We start from the raw sequence: 21,241 nt of genomic DNA on the forward strand, positions 1-21,241 counted from the left end.
AGAAATTTGGGGACCATGAGCCTATAGTTGGGTAGTTGAGGTAGACTTCCACAGAGCAATATTTCTAAAATGTAAATCTGAGCATGACAATGACCTGTTAAAATCTGTCAACGACTCCCTACTTCCTATAGACTAATGACGAAAGACTTATATAGAGCAGACAGGGCCCTTTGTAATTTGGCTGCCAGCTATTTCCTCATCCCCCAGTACTTCCCTACTCACACCTTATCATACCAACCTACTTGTAGTTTCTCAATACGCTGTGCTTGTTTATTTATACCTTTGCACATATTGTTTCTACAACCTGGAATGTAGTCCCATGGGCAACTCATAGTTTGTTAAGACTTTGTTCCAAGAAGGACCTCTTCTGTGAAGCCATTCCTCTGATCTACCCCTCAAGGCAAAGTTAAACACTATCTCCTCTGTGCATATGTCTATACAGGACCTTTTCAAAATTAAGGCTGAAAAGAGACATTTTTGTCTTTTAAGTGCTATGAGTATAAACATACTGGGTTCTTAATATTTTAATAATTCCATAGACAAGAACTAATCAACACATTTTACAGTTTACCATTAATGTTTTAATTCATGTTTCTCACAATTCATTAACAATATAATGCTCTAAAATATCAAGGTTATTTAGCTGTTATCATATAATTAAGTACTGACATATAAAAAAATTATGAGTGGCCTTCTTTATGACATTTTCTCGACCGTGCTGCATAAGCAACAAACAAAAGTGTTACTCTGACTATAGAATAAGTTGGAAATTTTTGAATTTGACTTTCATTTTTCTAAAATAGCTACAAAGAAAATCCTTCTCTGACTGTGATGAAGAATCTAATTCACATTTATTATTACTGATAAACCTATAAAAAGGAAAATAAAAAATAGTGATATTTTCTAAAAAAGTGTTTTTCTCCTATAATTCTAAAGAGGCATTTCATTTTCTTAATTTTTTCATTAATAATAAAATTGATTTGAAAACAAGCAATAACACGAATTTTTTTATTACATTGTATACATTATGTGATCTCTCTCTGAGATGCTTTCAGAAAAAATGCATTTTTTAAAAGGCAGGGTAATAACTAATTACTAATACTTTGGTTCAACTCCAAGGTACATGGCCACAGGCAATGTGCACACAGCTTCTTGAGCAGTCTAGGAAAAGAAAGAAAAAAGCTCCCCAGAAGTTAAAAGATAAGAATTTATTTTTTTACCAAAATTAATAGTCAAAGCAACCCTGCAATAAATGGTTATATCAAGAAATGTTCTTTATCTCAGGGAGTAAAATTCTGCCTTTTCTCCTTGAAGTACTTAAAAGGACCAAAGTACTTAAAGATTCAAAGAAGTACTGATTAAGCTTTGGGTACTTTCCACGTGTCCTTTCCAGTACACTGACTAATATGCTAGATCTTTTGGACCTCTCAGATTCTCAAATTTCCCAGTCACGTCAGTATATCACTAAATGAATTGAGATAGTACCCTGACATCCATTCCCTAAAATGAATAGTAAGAAAATGAGCTAATGTTGGTAAAGGGATTGGCAATTGGCAAGCATTACATAAAAGGTACTATATAAATACAAAATATTATCCTTTCGTCTTATAGTCGTTTGGTAAAAGTCCTTTTCATTCTAATAGTTTTTGAATGTCCTAAGACTAAGACCCCATTTTTAGATATTTTTCTTAGGAGGAAAATAGAACTATTCCTATGCTCTGAGCTTAAAAATCTAAATTGATCACATCCTTCCTACTTGTTTATGTAGTTCAATAGAGACTGATTATATACTTAAAGACCACACAAGTTCTCAGAGAAAGAAATTACAATCTTTTTAGCATAAAGAAATGGAACTAAGACTCGTATTTTTTTTCTTTGCACAGCAAGAATTTTTAACTGGTGAAGAGCCTCAAAGAAATCTTCAACCTTATAGCTGCAGGCTTTCAAAGTAAGGCATATTTAGAAATAGAGGTTCATGCCTTTAAGCACTTTAAGACTGTTATTTAAATCAGGAGCCATGAATTCAGTACTTTCAGGTCTCAGAATAAAATATAATTACCAAGGTTTCTACTTTTTTTCTAAATATTTCACACTGTTTATCGTTGTCTCTGGGAAAGAAGAGCATCATCTTTAAGCAAGATTATGTTTTTAAAGATAGCTTCTTTAGTAAATTAAGTTTAAAGTTTAAACATTAATAAGATTTTAATTGGAACATAGTAAAACTCAAATACTGAATTCAATTACATCCTCTGTATTTCTAAGATGTGATTTTTTAGTGAAATACATTTTAATTCTGGAAATCATAACTGCCTTTTTCAAGAGGGAAATTTCTCTTCCTAGATTGTGAATGTGATTCGCTATACAAGAACAATCATATAAAATAAGGGGGCAAAGAGATCATCTAGGAATACTAATATTCTATTCATTTAAAATTATCCACTAACCAGGAGGAAAATAAAAACCTCATGACAGAAAAGTTAACAAACAAAAAACTTTAGATTAAAATTTTAAATCTGAAATAAACTATTATACATTTTTAAAGATTCTTTAGAAATCCCACCTTCTAGAAGGTAATTAGGACACAGATGTCTTCATTTTCAAAAGACAAAATGAAGGCTTCATTTTGCAATCACCTATATAGTTAATATCTGCTCTTTGGAAAATACATATCAGAGATTTAAAGATTTAAAGATTTAAATCCTTGGTAAAGAAAGAGGTAAATGCTTTGTAGAAAGAAGACAGGAAAACAAAGATTCTTTACAAAGGAGTCCAGAGACATCTAGTGGTTAATAATATACTTGTGTGTGTTTTTCTTGGAAAATGATAGAAGGTTATGTAGTTCAACAGTCATGTTGATATTACAAATAAAAGATTTTCCTTGTACTTTTGAATATTTCAATGCACTGCTTTTGTTTAATGACTTGAGAAACTAAAAACAGTATTAAACTCTCAAGCTTTTAAAAATTAATAAAAATCACTGAAATAATACTCAAAATTCAGCAAACATTCCATCAGATAAAAGGGCATGTGTGATCTAAAACAGGATTCACAAAAAAATGCAGGTAGTCATTTATCTTTTACAAGTTGTTGATGCTGCTCTAAATAAGATCATTACACGCATAAAACTCCAAATGGCTAAAAATGTTAAATGCAAGAGGTACAAACTTCCAATTATAAAATAAGTAATAGGGATGTAATGTACAGCATGGTGACTAGAGTCAATGATATTGTAGCACATACTTGAAAGTTGATAAGAGAGTAAATCCTAAAATTTCCCACTACAAGAAAAAAAATTATTTTGTAACTCTATATGGTGACAGATGGTAATTAGACTCATTGTGGTGATCATTTCACAGCGTATACAAATACCAAATCATTATTATGCTGTACACCTGAAATTAATGTTCTATGTCAGTTATAACTCAACTTAAAAAAAGGCATGGCTTTTGAAAGGAGTTCTCTGCTAAACATGGTCACAGATGCACTGAGCTAGAAGGCACCTTAAAAGGCCAAGCAGCTCTCTCCCAAAGCCTTCAGAGAGTCAAAACAGAATCTCATTTTCAAATCTAATAGAAAAGCTATTCTACATTGTTTTTCAATAATCTATGTTAATGCTCCAAAGAACCGTGTCAAACAATTCTTCCCTACATCCAGTATCAGTCTTCCATGCTACAGCTCAATTCTTACCTTTTTTATTTTCTCTCGTCTTTCTACTGCATCTTATTAACACATGCACCTCTTAATATTCTTTTGAACATGTACAACAATTTAAATGTATTTCTATTAAATGTTGTGCTGTAGCTATGGAAGGCAATGTGGAGGTTCCTCAAAAAAATTAAGAATATTATTACCATATGATCCAGAAATCCCTCCTCTCCTAGGTATCTACCCAAAAAATCTGAAAACATTTATCCATAAAGACACGTGTGCTCCAATGTTCATTGCAGCTTTATTTACAGTGACCAAGACAGGAAAACAACCAAAGTGTCCTTCGATAGATGAATGGATAAACAAGTGGTATATATACACAATGGTATACTATTCTGCCATAAGAAAAGATGAAATAATACCATTTGTGATAACATGGATGGATCTTGAGATTATAATGCTAAGCAAAATAAATCAGATAGAAAAAGTAGAGAACCGACTTACGGAAAAATGGTGGCGTGAGGTGAGCCTCTGTAAAGCTCCCCTGGAATTTACAACAAATCGAACAACAAAAACTCCACAAAGGACTCCCTGCACAGCAGACAGGCAACACGAAGAGGACCACTACCGACTGAAATCACCTACAGGTGGGAGACTCGCGAGAGTGGAGGGAGGAGGAAATGGAGAAGTGCGCGGAGACGGAGCCGCGCGGGCGGAAGACGCAGACCTAGCTCAGTGCGCCGAGCTCGCTGCTTCCCGGAACTACCGCAGCTGCGGGAGATCGGACTGCTAGGGCTCCGCCAGGGCTCCACAGGGCTGAGGGGACAGCATATAACACGGCTGAACCCAACGCTCACGGCAGAGACCTCGGAGAAAAGACTGAGGGAAAAAGGCTGAAAACGGTGGTTTAAGCCCGCACTGCCCAGCAGAGAACGGAGCCTTAGGCACTGAGACTAGCCGCCTCCCTCCCTCCCAGAGCTCGCCGCCCCACCTGCCCGGTGCTAGAAGCGAAACAGTAGCAGTGTCAGATCAAAACAACAGAAAATTTGCTGTTTTGAGAACTGTGACCGCAAACACAAATTCACAGCCCAACTAGTTCCAGCAAAGGGGAGAGAGCTGTGGAAGCAGGACCGGCTGTGGTGGTGGTCGCCGCCATTGCTCTGGGCCACCTCTCACAACTCACCCCGCCCCTGACCCCACCTATCTGGGCGGATCCCTGCAGGAGTAAACAGAACTGCTGAAACATACGGGCTCTGAATCAGGAGCTGGAAGAGCTTTGGAACATCGAAAGCTCTCCACATACCCACCGGGACACTGCGCCCTGTGACCTAGACGAACTATTAACAGAGGAGAAGCCTGTCTCCCAGGGAATCCCCCCATTGTGTGAGAAGTTGGAATAGTGCAGAGAAAACATAGCACTACTGTGTGGGAGAAGGAAAATAAGTTGCAGTTGGAGAAATAATAAAACATTCTACCAACAAGTACTGGCAAACAAAAGAAAGACCGCTTTCTATCAACCTGTTGCAGAAGCCACTCCTGTAGATGTCTAGGAAGAGAAATAGTAAACCAGTAATCGCCATGAATAACCAAGGCAACAAGATAGCTCAGAAAGAAAGTGAAAATCTCCAGAGAAGGCACTTAAAGATACAGAAATATGTGACTTAAATGACAGAGAATTCAAGATTGCAGTTCTGAAAAACTCAACGAGATACAAGAAAACACAGATAGGCAGTTAAATGAACTCAGAAACTCAATCAAAGAACAGCATGAGCATTTTACGAAAGAGATTGAAATCTTAAAAAGAACCAAATAGAATTTCTGGAGATTAAGAACTCAATAGAAGAAATTAAGAATGAAATAACCAGCTTAGGTAGTAGAGTTGACCAGATGGAGGAAAGAATCAGTGACATCGAAGATAGAAACCTGGAAATGACACAGATAGAAGAAGAAAGAGACTTGAGACTTAAAAGAAATGAAAGAACTTACAAGAACTTTCTGACTCCATCAGAAAGAGCAATATAAGAATAATGGGCATACCAGAAGGAGAAGAAAGAGAGAAGGAACAGAGAATATATTCAAACAAACAGTCGATGAGAACTTCCCAAATTTGTGGACAGAACTGGACCCTCGAATCCAAGAAGCAAATAGAACACCTAGTTACCTCAATCCCAACAGGCCTTCTCCAAGGCACATTGTATTGAAGCTGTCTAAAATCAACGACAAAGAAAGAATCCTCAAGGCAGCCAGGGAAAAGAAGACGGTAACTTACAAAGGAAAGCCCATTAGATTATCATCAGATTTTTCAGCAGAAACTCTACAAGCCAGGAGGGAGTGAAACCAAATATTCAAACTATTGAAAGAGAGAAATCATGAGCCAAGAATAATATATCCAGCAAAGATATCCTTTAGATATGAAGGAGGAATAAAGACCTTTCCAGACATACAGAAGCTGAGGGAATTTTCTAATACACGACCTGCACTACAAGAAATACTAAAGGAGGCTATTCGACCACCATCAACAGGGACAATTTGTGGCAACCAAAACATAAAAAAGGGGAGAGTAAAGGCCTGAACCGGAATACGGGAATGGAGAAAGTAAGCGTGCTGAAGAAAATGGAATACTCTAAATATCAAACTTTCTTTTACATAAACTTAAGGGTAACCACTCAAAATAAATCCAGAATTGAAATATATACTGAAATAAAAGAAGAAACAGAGGGAAACATCACAGAATACCACCACACAGAAATAATAGACAACAACAAAAAGGCAAAGAAACAATGGAGACACAGCCTTACCAGAAAACTAAAGATAGAATGACAGGAAATCCTCACATATCAATAATCACCCTAAATGTAAATGGACTGAACTCACCAATAAAAAGGCACAGAGTAGCAGATTGGATCAAAAAACTAAACCCAACCATATGCTGTCTCCAAGAGACACATCTCAGCTACAAGGACAAGCATAGACTCAAAGTGAAAGGGTGGAAATTGACACTCCAAGCAAATGGTACCCAGAGAAAATCAGGTGTAGCCATAATGATATCAGATGAAACAGACTTCAAGGTGAAAAAGATAATAAGAGACAAAGATGGACATTTCATAATGGTGAAGGGACTGTACAACAAGAAGACATAACAGTCATCAATATTTATGCCCCCAATCAGGGAGCACCAAATACACCAAGCAACTACTAACAGAACTAAAGGGAGAAATTGACCAAAACACAATTATACTAGGGGACTTAAATACATCATTGACAGCTATGGATAGATCATCCAAACAGAAAATAAATAACGAAATAGTAGCCCTAAATGACACATTAGATGAAATGGACATAATTGACATTTATAGAGCACTTCATCCTAAAACATCAGACTATACATTCTTTTCTAGTGTACATGGAACATTCTCAAGGATAGACCATATATTGGGACATAAAATCAGTCTCAACAAATTTAAGAAGATTGAAATCATACCATGCATATTCTCTGATCACAAGGCTTTGAAATTGATATCAACTGTAAAAAGAAAGCGGAAAAACACAAATACATGGAGATTAAACAACATACTTTTAAAGAAGGACTGGGTCAAAGAAGAAATTAGAGGAGAGATCAAAAGATACATAGAAACAAATGACAATGAAAATACATCCTACCAAAATTTTTGGGATGCAGCGAAAGCAGTTTTAAGAGGGAAATTTATCTCATTACAGGCCTATCTCAAGAAACAAGAAAACTCCCAAATAAATAACCTCATGTTACACCTTAAAGAACTAGAAAAAGAAGAACAAGTAAAACCCAAGGTCAGCAGAAGAAAGGAAATAATAAAAATTAGAGCAGAACTAAATGAAATAGAGAACAAAAAGACAATAGAAAAAATTAATGTGACAAAGAGCTGGTTCTTTGAAAAGATTAACAAAATTGACAAACCCTTGGCTAGACTTACTAAGATAAAAGAGAGAAGACACTGATTAACAAAATCAGAAACGTAAAAGGGAAGTTATCACGGACACCACAGAAATACAAAGGATCATCCAAGAATACTATGAAGGACTATATGCCACCAAATTCAACAACCTAGAAGAAATGGACAAGTTCTTAGAAACATATAGCCTTCCAAGGCTGAACCATGAAGAACTGGAAAATCTAAACAGACCGATCACCAGTAACTAAATTGAATCAGTCATCCAAAACCTTCCCAAAAGCAAAAGTCCGGGACCAGATGGCTTCACTAGTGAATTCTACCAAACCTTCAAAGAGGATCTAATACCAATTCTGCACAAACTCCTCCAAAAAATTGAAGAAGAGACATTTATGAGCCTAACTCATTTTATGAGCCCAACATTACCCTGATACCAAAACCTGGTAAGGACAGCAAAAAAAAGAAAATTACAGACCAATATCTCTAATGAATACCGATGTAAAAATCCTAAACAAAATTCTAGCAAATCGAATACAACAATGCATTAAAAAGATTATTCATCACGACCAAGTGGGGTTCATCCCCGGGGCACAAGGATGGTTCAACATATGCAAATCCATGAATGTGATACATCACATAAACAAAATAAAGGACAAAAATCATATGAATATATCAATTGATGCAGAAAAAGCATTTGACAAGATACAACATCCATTTATGATGGAAACACTTAATAAAATGGGTATAGAAGGAAAATACCTTAACATAATAAAGGCCATATATGACAAGCCCTCTGCTAATCTCATAATTAATGGAGAAAAACTGAAGCCCTTTGCTCTACGTTCAGGAACACGACAGGTATGTCCCTATCACCTCTGCTTTTCAACATAGTGTTGGAAGTCCTTGCCAGAGCAATCAGGCAAGAGAAAGAAATAAAAGGCATCCAAATTGGGAATGAAGAAGTTAAATTATCACTCTTTGCAGATGACATGATGCTATATATAGAAAACCCTAAAGACTCCACCAAAAAGCTATTAGAAACAATCAACGAATACAGTAAAGTTGCTGGCTACAAAATCAACACAAAAAGTCCATTGCCTTCCTATATACTAACAATGAAATCTCAGAAAAGAAATACAAAAACAATTCCTTTTGCAATTGCAGCAAAAAGAATAAAATACCTAGGAATAAACTTAACCAAGGATGTGAAAGACCTATATGCTGAAAACTATAAGACATTTTTGAAAGAAATTGAAGAAGACACAAAGAAATGGAAAGACATTCCGTGCTCATGGATTGGAAGAATCAACATAGTTAAAATGGCCATATTACCCAAAGCAATATACAGATTCAATGCAATCCCCATCAAAATCCCAATGGCATATTTTAAAGAAATAGAACAAAAATCATCAGATTTGTTTGGAACCACAAAAGACCCCGAATAGCCAAAGCAATCTTAAGAAAAAGAACTATAATGGAGGTATCACACTTCCTGACTTTGGCTTGTACTACAGGGCTACAATAATCAAAACAGCATGGTATTGGCAGAAAACAGACACATAGACCAATGGAATAGAATTGAGAACCCAGAAATAAAACCACATAAATATGGACAGATAATTTTTGACAAAGAAGCTAAAACATACAATGGAGCAAAGACAGCCTCTTCAATAAATGGTGCTGGGAGAATTGGATAGCCATGCAAAAGAATGAAACTGGACTGCTATTTGTCACCATGTACCAAAGTTAATTCAAAGTGGATCAAAGACTTAAGCATAAGACCTGACACAATAAACTGCATAGAAGAAAACATAGGTACTAAACTTATGGACCTTGGGTTCAAAGAGCATTTTATGAACTTGACTCCAAAGGCAATGGAAGTAAAAGCTAAAATAAACGAATGGGACTATATGAAACTTAAAAGCTTCTGCACAGCAAAAGAAACCATTGACAAAATAAAGAGGCCACCAACTGAATGGGAGAAGATTTTTGCAAACAGTGCCTCCGATAAGGGCTAGTATCCAGAATATACAAGGAACTCATGCAACTCAACAACAAAAACAAACAACCCAATTGAAAAATGGGCAGAGGACTTGAAGAGACATTTCTCCAAAGAGGACATACAAATGGCAAATAGACATATGAAAAATGCTCAACATCACTAATCATCAGAGAAATGCAAATCAAAACCACAATGAGATATCACCTCACCCCAGTCAGAATGGCTATCATCAACAAGACAAATAATAACAAATGTTGGAGAGGCTGTGGAGAAAAGGAACCCTCATACACTGTTGGTGGGAATGCAGACTGGTGCAGCCGTTATGGAAGGCAGTGTGGAGGTTTCTCAAAGAATTACGAATAGAATTGCCATATGACCCAGCAATCCCTCTCCTGGGTATCTACCCAAAAATCTGAAAACATTTAGAGATAAAGACACGTGTGCTCCAATGTTCATTGCAGCTTTGTTTACGGTGGCCAAGACATGGAAACAACCAAAATGTCCTTCGATAGATGAATGGATAAAGAAGTTGTGGTATATATACACAATGGAATACTATTCGCAGTAAGAAAAGATGATATAGGAACATTTGTGACAACATGGATGGATCTTGAGAGAGTAATGCTGAGCGAAACAAGTCAGACAGAAAAAGCAGAGAACCATGTGATTTCACTGATATGTGGTATATAAACCAAAAACAACAAAAGAACAAGACAAACAAATGAGAAACAGAAACTCATAGACACAGACAATAGTTTAGTGTTTGCCAGAGGGTAAGGGGGTTGGGAGATGAGGGTAAGGGGATCGAATATATGGTGATGGAAGGAGAACTGACTCTGGGTGATGAACACACAATGGGATTTATAGATGATGTAATACAGAATTGTACACCTGAAATCTATGTAATTTTACTAACAATTGTCACCCCAATAAATTTAATAAAGCTAATGAAAGATGGATGTCAACATTAAAAGCATGTTGCATTTATTTCAATATCATCATCACACTGCTAAGCAGCACTAGAAGTTAACAGCAACAAAAAATCTCAAAAGAAAAAGAAAGTAACAGAGTAAATTACATACTGCTAAAACAAAACTTCTTCTCTGTCTCACAATATTCTTATAAAGACGCGACTTCTCATTAAAAACAAACCCTTAAGTTTTTCAGTCTTAAGTATCGCCTGCCTAATTACAAAGGGAAAATACACCTTCAAAGTGGACAAATCTAGTCACCATATTAACCAAGTTATCAAACTTGGCATAACCAAAAGTGTGACAACCTGACATCATGTGCAGCTGATGTGAAGCAATAAGAAATACACATCACTTATGTTGCATTCTTGCCAAAAAGCTTAACCTAAATCTAACAATGAGCAAACAATGAGATGTGGAACATTCTAAAAGGCAATGAGTCATTGCTATGGAAAAAAAAGTTGTTGATTGAAAGACTAAAGAGACTCAACAGCCAAATGTAATGTGTGAACCTTGACTGGACCATCACGTTTAAAAAACAGCTATGAAAGGCACTTTTGGGACAGTAGGAAATTTTGTACATTGACTATATACCGGATGACATTACTGAATCAATGTTAACATTTTTGGGGAAGATAATGATATTGTGGTTCTATGGGAAAATGTCTTTATTTTTAGGAGATGAATGCTGAGGTATTCACAGGTGAACACAAATGATGTATGAAACTTACTTTCAAATGGTTCAGAAGTACAGATATGTATATTTGTGAATATAAAACACAGATACGTATTTCTGAATGTAGACGTGTTTCTGTATTTCTGAATATCACATATAGACTCTACATGTATCTATAGATTATATGCATGTATGTTTAAGTATATACATATGCGGGTGGGGAGGAGAAAGCCAATGTGGCAAAATGTTAACAATTACAGTCTAAGTAAATAATACATAATATGTGAAAATTTCAAAATGAGAAGTTGGAAGAAATAAGGAATACATACCATGGCGGTTCTAGACTTGATAAACCAGTCAAATCTAAACTGAGGAGCATTCCGTACACACTGTCTTAATTCTTCATACACGTTTTCTCTATCAAAGCCCATTTTGTGTAACATACAGATCAAGAATCTATCTTCCTCCTCAGTATAGTTCTTTCCTTTGCTGGTTCCATACTGAATACGTAACTGATGAAATGGAGCCTTGTATCTTGCAATCTATAGATTTAAACAAAATAGCACTTTTAACTAAATGTGCAGTAATAAGTCAAAGCTAATCACCATATCAATTAAAACAATCTAATAATATTTTGACAATTATGAAATACAGTACTTTGGCATCCAGGGCTTTCTTGATACTGATCTTCCGTTGAATTCTTGCTTCTCCACGTTCAATTTGGGCCATAATTTTCTCAATGTCCTGTAACTCATTGCAACGTTCCCAAAATACAGCTGAAAAACAGTTATTACTTTACAACACTATCATCTTAAGCAAATGAGTCCAAGGAACTGTAGAATAAAGAATTAACATGAGAGAATATAGTAAAATTATACTGTTTAAAATTAAGATTCAGATTCATCTGTATGTAATATGTTCAATTATTTAATACCTCTAACTTTTCATTTAAAAGAGGGTAACGGGGGCAGGGGGTGGGGGGTGGGAGATGAGGGTAAGGGGGATCGAATATATGGTGATGGAAGGAGAACTGACTCTGGGTGGTGAACACACAATGGGATTTATAGATGATGTAATACAGAATTGTACACCTGAAATCTATGTAATTTTACTAACAATTGTCACCCCAATAAATTTAATTAAAAAAAAAAAAGTAAGACCTCAACAACGAGGTTTAGGTTAGTAAGTCTCCTTTCAAGAAATACTATGGCATTTTTAATTATCTGTCCCAAATGACTAGGATTTCAAAAGATACTACAGATACTAATTTAAGGTATGTTTTTATTCAAACATGATATAGAAGGGGCAGAACACATAAAGTGGAAAGGAGGGAGGGTAGCCATATAAACTTAGAGAACATAGCTTCCTAGCAAGCAAAAACAAAAACAAAACCATTATCAACAGATTATTAAACTTTCTGTGAAGCAGCAATTTCCACTGAAATTGTTGCTTCAATTTTGGAACCACTCACTGATCTTAAAATATGCCCAATAACCTATAGCTTGTTTTTTAAACTTACTTGGAATAACTCTTTCCTAAAAAGAAAAAAACAAAACACCAAGTCACCCAAATTTTATAAAGGATCTAAATAATCTGGCTGCATTAATATGTCACATCTTATGACTTCAGTGAAAGGCGTCTTAATGATACACTTTGCATTCTCAAATTTTTCATTTTTAGAGCTTATCGAGAAAGGAATTTTAGCACTCTGATTTTTATAAGCACCTGTGTTCATTTATTCATTCTCTCACTTATTCATTCAGCACAATTTAAATACCTGCTATGTAAAAGATATTCATGAACAGCCAACTGCACACATTTCTTTTTATATTGCAACCAATTACATAAACCCACTCCAATCTCCCCACCCTCGGACAGAGCCCCAATTAAGCTGTCCTAAGCTAGTTATCCCACCAGGCCTGGTGTCAAATTTGAGGGAACAGCTAACATGGTATCTTTTAGAATCACTTGTTTTCTTGAAACTTCAAACACATGGATGCTACGTTGAATAAAAATCTATTTCAGAAAATCTCTTTGCACATATCCTTTTACACTCTTTTCAAATCTTGCTGCTAAAATTATTTTCTTGTCTATTGTTCCCTTCGCTAAGCCTCCAAAAGCCCTAAACTTACACAATAAAGTTTAAGAGTAATAGAAATGTTATGTTGGTATCAAGGAAAAAGAAGTTCATCAACCTGATTTATTTATACAAAATAAAAAATACAATCAACCTCTAAAGTCCCTGGTAATCACGAGAAGACCCCTTCATATTTCCGAAAGAAAAAAAAATGTATTGTCTAAACCTGGAGTTCTTCAAGCATTCGCACTATAGATATTTTAAGAGCTGTTCCTAGACTGCATTAATCTTTGGTACATTTATTAGTATTGTAATGTTTCCTCCCTACTATGTTGCATTGCAAAAGAACACAGAATTTGAGTTGCTAAGATAAATAGGCTTTAAGGAGCAAGCATAGAAACCTAAACCTACTTTGCAACATTGCTTCCATGACAAAAAATGTGCTAGATTCAAAACAGCTGATATTTAGATTAAATTTGAGAGCTCAACCTATCAGAAAGTTAGAAACTTCCTGTTCCATGTTGGATATGCTGTGACACATACTAACTCCATATGCTTTAGCAGCTAATCTAGTTCTGATCAACACCAAAGACACAGATCAAAATGGAGGCGTGAGGTGAGTCTGTAAATCTCCACTGGAATTTACAACTCACCGAACAACTATAACTCCACAAAGGACTACCTGCACAGCAGACAGGCAAGACGCAGAGGCCCACTACTGAACTCACCTAAAGGTGGGCGAATCGCAGGGGGGGGGAGGGAGAAGTGCGGAGAGGGAGCTGCGGGGGTGCAGGACGCAGACCTAGCTCAGTGCACCAAGATCGCTGCTTCCCGAAACAACTGCAGCTGTGGGAGAGGGAAGAACTCGGCCTGCTAGGGCTCCATTTATGCCCACAGGGCTGAAGGGACAGCATATAACACTGCTGAACCCAACGCTCACGGCAGAGACCTCGGACAAAACACTGAGAGAAGAAGGCTGAAAACGGTGGTTTAAATCCCTCACCGCCGAGCAGAGAACCGAAGCCGTAGGAACTGAGACGAGCCGCCCCCTCCCTACCCTCCCAGAGCCTGACTCGCCCCCACCTGCCAGGTGATAGAAGTGGAAAAGTAGCAGTGTCAGATCAAAAGAACAGAGTATTTGCTGTTCTGAGAACTGTGGACCGGGGACACAGATTCGCAGCCTAACTAGTTCCAGCAAAGGGGAGAGAGCTGTGGAAGCAGGATTAGCCGTGGTGGTAGTCACCAGCATTGCTCTGAGTCACCTCTCACAACTCACACCGCCCCTGTCCCCACCTATGGGCGGATCCCTGCAGGAGTAAAGAGAAATGCTGAAACATACTGGCTCTGAATCTGGTGCAGGAAGAGCTTTGGAACTATAAAAACTGTCCGCATACCCACACGGACACTGTGCCCTGTAACCCAGGCAAACTATTAACAGAGCAGGGATTCGCCCCATTGTGTTAGAAGCTGGAACACTGCAGAGAAAACATAGCACTACCGTGTAAGAGAAAAAAAGGCTGCAGTCAGAGAGAAAATAAAACATTCTACCAACAAGTACTGAAAGACCTCTTCCTATCAACCTGTTGCATCCTGTAGATGTCTAGGAAGAGAAAAATAATTGCCATGAATAACCAACCCAACCAGACAGCTCAGAAAAACTCTCCAGAACAGGAACTTAAAGATATGGAAATATGTAAATTAAATTTATTGCAGTGACAATTGTTAGTAAAATTACATAGATTTCAGGTTTACAACTCAGAATTACATCATCTATAAATCCCATTGTGTGTTCATCACCCAGAGTCAGTTCTCCTTCCATCACCATATATTTGATCCCCTTTACCCTCATCTCCCACCCCCCACCCCCTTACCCTCTGGCAACCACTAAACTATTGTCTGTGTTTATGAGTTTTTGTTTCTCATTTGTTTGCCTTGTTCTTTTGTTGTTTTTGGTTTATATACCACATATCAGTGAAATCACATGGTTCTCTGCTTTTTCTGTCTGACTTATTTCGCTTAACATCATACTCTCAAGATCCATCCATGTTGTCACAAATGTTCCTATATCATCTTTTCTTAGCGAATAGTATTCCATTGTATATATATACCACAACTTCTTTATCCATTCATCTATCGAAGGACATTTTGGTTGTTTCCATGTCTTGGCCACCATAAACAAAGCTGCAATGAACATTGGAGCACACGTGTCTTTATCTCTAAATGTTTTCAGATTTTTTGGGTAGATACCCAGGAGAGGGATTGCTGGGTCATATGGCAATTCTATTCGTAATTTTTTTGAGGAACCTCCACACTGCCTTCCATAACGGCTGCACCAGTCTGCATTCCCACCAACAGTGTATGAGGGTTCCTTTTTCTCCACAGCCTCTCCAACACTTGTTACTATTTGTCTTGTTGATGATAGCCATTCTGACTGGGGTGAGGTGATATCTCATTGTGGTTTTGATTTGCATTTCTCTGATGATTAGTGATGTTGAGCATTTTTTCATATGTCTATTTGCCATTTGTATGTCCTCTTTGGAGAAATGTCTCTTCAAGTCCTCTGCCCATTTTTCAATTGTTTTTTTTTGTTTTTTTGTTGTTGAGTTGCATGAGTTCCTTGTATATTCTGGATACTAGCCCCTTATCGGAGGCACTGTTTGCAAAAATCTTCTCCCATACAGTCGGTTGCCTCTTTATTTTGTCGATGGTTTCTTTTGCTGTGCAGAAGCTTTTAAGTTTCATATAGTCCCATTCGTTTATTTTAGATTTTACTTCCCTTCCCTTTGCAGTCAAATTCATAAAATCCTCTTTGAACCCAAGGTCCATAAGCTTAGTACCTATGTTTTCTTCTATGCAATTTAGTGTGTCAGGTCTTATGCTTAAGTCTTTGATCCATTTTGAATTAATTTTGGTACATGGTGACAAATAGCAGTCCAGTTTCATTCTTTTGCACGTGGCTATCCAATTCTCCCAGCATCATTTATTGAAGAGGCTGTCTTTGCTCCATTGTATGTTTTTAGCTTCTTTGTCAAAAATTATCTGTGCATATTTATGTGGTTTTATTTCTGGGTTCTCAATTCTATTCCATTGGTCTATGTGTCTGTTTTTCAGACAATACCGTGCTGTTTTGATTATTGTAGCCCTGTAGTACAAGCCAAAGTCAGGGATTGTGATACCTCCATTATTATTCTTTTTTCTTAAGATTGCTTTGGCTATTCGGGGTCTTTTGTGGTTCCAAACAAATCTGATGATTTTTTTGTTCTATTTCTTTAAAATATGCCATTGGGATTTTGATGGGGATTGCATTAAATCTGTATATTGCTTTGGGTAATATGGCCATTTTAACTATGTTGATTCTTCCAATCCATGAGCACGAATGTCTTTCCATTTCTTTGTGTCTTCTTCAATTTCTTTCAAAAATGTCTTATAGTTTTCAGCATATAGGTCTTTCACATCCTTGGTTAAGTTTATTCCTAGGTATTTTATTCTTTTGCTGCAATTGCAAAAGGAATTGTTTTTTGTATTTCTTTTTCTGAGATTTCATTGTTAGTATATAGGAATGCAATGGACTTTTGTACGTTGATTTTGTAGCCACCAACTTTACTGTATTCGTTGATTGTTTCTAATAGCTTTTTGGTGGAGTCTTTAGGGTTTTCTATATATAGCATCATGTCATCTGCAAAGAGTGATAATTTAACTTCTTCATTCCCAATTTGGATGCCTTTTATTTCTTTCTCTTGCCTGATTGCTCTGGCAAGGACTTCCAACACTATGTTGAAAAGCAGAGGTGATACGGGACATCCCTGTCGTGTTCCTGAACGTAGAGCAAAGGGCTTCAGTTTTTCACCGTTAATTATGAGATTAGCTGAGGGCTTGTCATATATGGCCTTTATTATGTTAAGGTATTTTCCTTCTATACCCATTTTATTAAGTGTTTTAATCATAAATGGATGTTGTATCTTGTCAAATGCTTTTTCTGCATCAATTGATATAATCATATGATTTTTGTCCTTTATTTTGTTTATGTGATGTATCACATTGATGGATTTGCGGATGTTGAACCATCCTTGTGCCCGGGGATGAACCCCACTTGGTCGTGATGAATAATCTTTTTAATGCATTGTTGTATTTGATTTGCTAGAATTTTATTTAGGATTTTGCATCTGTATTCATCAGAGATATTGGTCTGTAGTTTTCTTTTTTTGTGCTGTCCTTACCAGGTTTTGGTATCAGGGTAATGTTGGCCTCATAAAATGAGTTAGGGAGTACTGTCTCTTCTTCAATTTTTTGGAAGAGTTTGTGCAGGATTGGTATTAGATCCTCTTTGAAGGTTTGGTAGAATTCACTAGTGAAGCCATCTGGTCCCGGACTTTTGCTTTTGGGAAGGTTTTGGATGACTGATTCAATTTCTGGTGATCGGTCTGTTTAGATTTTCCAGTTCTTCATGGTTCAGCCTTGGAAGGCTATATGTTTCTAAGAACTTGTCCATTTCTTCTAGGTTGTTGAATTTGGTGGCATATAGTCCTTCATAGTATTCTTGGATGATCCTTTGTATTTCTGTGGTGTCCGTGATAACTTCCCTTTTCATTTCTGATTTTGTTAATTAGTGTCTTCTCTTTTTATCTTAGTGAGTCTAGCCAAGGGTTTGTCAATTTTGTTAATCTTTTCAAAGAACCAGCTCTTTGTCACATTAATTTTTTCTATTGTCTTTTTGTTCTCTATTTCATTTAGTTCTGCTCTATTTTTGTTATTTCCTTTCTTCTGCTGACCTTGGGTTTCACTTGTTCTTCTTTTTCTAGTTCTTTAAGGTGTAACATGAGGTTATTTATTTGGGAGTTTTCTTGTTTCTTGAGATAGGCCTGTAATGAGATAAATTTCCCTCTTAAAACTGCTTTCGCTGCATCCCAAAAATTTTGGTAGGATGTATTTTCATTGTCATTTGTTTCTATGTATCTTTTGATCTCTCTTCTAATTTCTTCTTTGACCCAGTCGTTCTTTAAAAGTAGTTTGTTTAATCTCCATGCATTTGTGTTTTTTCCTGATTTCTTTTTGCAGTTGATACCCAATTTCAAAGCCTTGTGATCAGAGAGTATGCTTGGTATGATTTCAATCTTAAATTTGCTGAGGCTGATTTTATGTCCCAATATATGTTCTATCCTTGACTGTTCCATGTACACTAGAAAAGAATGTATAGTCTGATGTTTTAGGATGAAGTGCTCTATAAATGCCAATTATGTCCATTTCATCTAATGTGTGATTTAGGGCTGCTATTTCGTTATTTATTTTCTGTTTGGATGATTTATCCATAACTGTCAATGATGTATTTAAGTCCTCTAGTATAATTGTGTTTTGGTCAATTTCTCCCTTTAGTTCTATTAGTAGTTGCTTGGTATATTTCGGTGCTCCCTGATTGGGGGCATAAATATTGATGACTGTTATGTCTTCTTGTTGTATAGTCCCTTTACCATTATGAAATGTCCATCTTTGTCTCTTGTTATCTTTTTCACCTTGAAGTCTGTTTCATCTGATATCATTATGGCTACACCTGATTTTCTCTGGGTACCATTTGCTTGGAGTGTCAATTTCCACCCTTTCACTTTGAGTCTATGCTTGTCCTTGTAGCTGAGATGTGTCTCTTGGAGACAACATATGGTTGGGTTTAGTTTTTGATCCAATCTGCTACTCTGTGCCTTTTTATTGGTGAGTTCAGTCCATTTACATTTAGGGTGATTATTGATATGTGAGGATTTCCTGTCATTCTATCTTTAGTTTTCTGGTAAGGCTGTGTCTCCATTGTTTCTTGCCTTTTTGTTGTTGTCTATTATTTCTGTGTGGTGGTATTCTATGATGTTTCCTCTGTTTCTTCTTTTATTACAGTATATATTTCAGTTCTGGATTTTTTTGAGTGGTTACCCTTAAGTTTATGTAAAAGAAAGTTTGATATTTAGAGTATTCCATTTTCTTCAGCACGCTTACTTTCTCCATTCCCATATTCGGTTCAGGCCTTTACTCTCCCCTTTTTATGTTTTGGTTGCCACAAATTGTCCCTGTTGATGGTGGTCAAATAGCCTCCTTTAGTATTTCTTGTAGTGCAGGTCATGTATTAGAAAATTTCCTCAGCTTCTGTATGTCTGGAAAGGTCTTTATTCCTCCTTCATATCTAAAGGATATCTTTGCTGGATATATTATTCTTGGCTCATAATTTCTCTCTTTCAATAGTTTGAATATTTGGTTCCACTCCTCCTGGCTTGTAGAGTTTCTGCTGAAAAATCTGATGATAATCTAATGGGCTTTCCTTTGTAGGTTACCGTCTTCTTTTCCCTGGCTGCCTTGAGGATTCTTTCTTTTGTTGTTGATTTTAGACAGCTTCAATACAATGTGCCTTGGAGAAGGCCTGTTGGGATTGAGGTAATTAGGTGTTCTATTTGCTTCTTGGATTCGAGGATCCAGTTCTGTCCACAAGTTTGGGAAGTTCTCATCAACAATTTGTTTGAATATATTATCTGTTTCCTTCTCTCTTTCTTCTCCTTCTGGTATGCCCATTATTCTTATATTGCTCTTTCTGATGGAGTCAGAAAGTTCTTGTAAAGTTCTTTCATTTCTTTTAAGTCTCAAGTCTCTTTCTTCTTCCATCTGTGTAATTTCCAGGTATCTATCTTCGATGTCACTGATTCTTTCCTCCATGTGGTCAACTCTACTACCTTAGCTGGTTTTTCATTCTTAATTTCTTCTATTGAGTTCTTAATCTTCAGAAGTTCTATTTGGTTCTTTTTTAAAATTTCAATCTCTTTAGTAAAATGCTCATGCTGTTCTTTGATTGCATTTCGGAGTTCATTAAACTGCCTTTCTGTGCTTTCTTGCATCTCGTTGAGTTTTTTCAGAACTGCAATCATGAATTCTCTGTCATTTAAGTCACATATTTCCAAATCTTTAAGTTCCTTTTCTTTAGACTTTTCACTTTCTCAGCTGTCTGTTGCCTTCGTTATTCATTGCAATTACTCATTTATTGTTTCCCTTCCTAGACATCTACAGGAGTGGCTTCTGCAACAGGTTGATAGGAAGAGGTCTTTCTTTTGTTTTCCAGTACTTGTTGGTAGCATGTTGTTTTTCTCTCCGACTTCAGCCTTTTTTTCTCTCTTACATGGTAGTGCTATGTTTCCTCTGCACTATTCCACCTTCTCACACAATGGGGGAATTCCCTGGGAGACAGACTTCTCCTCTGTTAATAGTTCACCTGGGTCACAGGGTGCAGTGACCGTGTGGGTATTCGGAGAGCTTCTGAAGTTCCAAAGCTCTTCCTGCACCAGATTCAGAGCCTGTATGTTTCAGCAGTTCTGCTTACTCCTGCAGGGATCCGCCCAGATAGGTGGGGTCACGGGCGGGGTGAGTGTGAGATATGGCCCAGAGCTATGGCGGAGACCACCACCACAGCCAGTCCTACTTCCACAGCTCCGTCCCCTTTGCCGGAACTAGTTGGGCTGCGAATCTCTGTCTGCGGTCCACAATTCTCAGAACAGCAACTATTCTGTTCTTTGGATCTGACACTGCTACTGTTCCACTTCTAGAACTGGGCAAGTGGGGGCGGGGCGAGCTTTGGGAGGGTAGGGGGGCGGGGCGGCTAGTGTCAGTGCCTATGGCTTCGGTTCTCTGCTCGGCAGTGAGGGCTTAAACCACCGTTTTGAGCCTTCTTCCCTCAGTCTTTCTCCAAGGTCTCTGCCGTGAGCGTTGGGTTCAGCCGTGTTATATGCTGCCCCCTCAGCCCTGTGGGCCATAAGCAGAGCCCTGGCAGTCCGAGGTCTTTCCTCTCCCACAGCTGCAGTAGTTCTGGGATCCAGGAAGCTGGGAGCACTGAGCTAGGTCTGTGTCCTGCCCCTGAAGAGCCCCGCCTCCGCACTTCTCCCTTCCCTCCTCCACCCCCCCCACCGCTCGCGCGTTTCGCCC

The 21,241-nt window shown here is 37.3% G+C and overlaps 1 protein-coding gene across 8 annotated transcripts in view; it reads right to left on the reverse strand.

Annotated features, from left to right (window-relative positions):
• SMARCA1 (SNF2 related chromatin remodeling ATPase 1) overlaps positions 1–21,241 on the reverse strand; it is a 127,132-nt gene that overhangs the window by 26,397 nt on the left and 79,494 nt on the right. For all 8 annotated transcript variants that reach the window (XM_019719815.2, XM_019719814.2, XM_019719817.2 and 5 more), the window contains 2 exons: positions 11,881–11,999; positions 11,553–11,765 (listed from right to left, as the gene is read on the reverse strand). In XM_019719815.2, the coding sequence (XP_019575374.2) occupies positions 11,553–11,765; positions 11,881–11,999 (332 nt within the window). The remainder of the gene's footprint in view (positions 1–11,552; positions 11,766–11,880; positions 12,000–21,241) is intronic.

This window comes from Rhinolophus sinicus, chromosome X, assembly GCF_036562045.2.
Source record: "Rhinolophus sinicus isolate RSC01 chromosome X, ASM3656204v1, whole genome shotgun sequence".
NCBI lineage: Eukaryota > Metazoa > Chordata > Mammalia > Chiroptera > Rhinolophidae > Rhinolophus > Rhinolophus sinicus.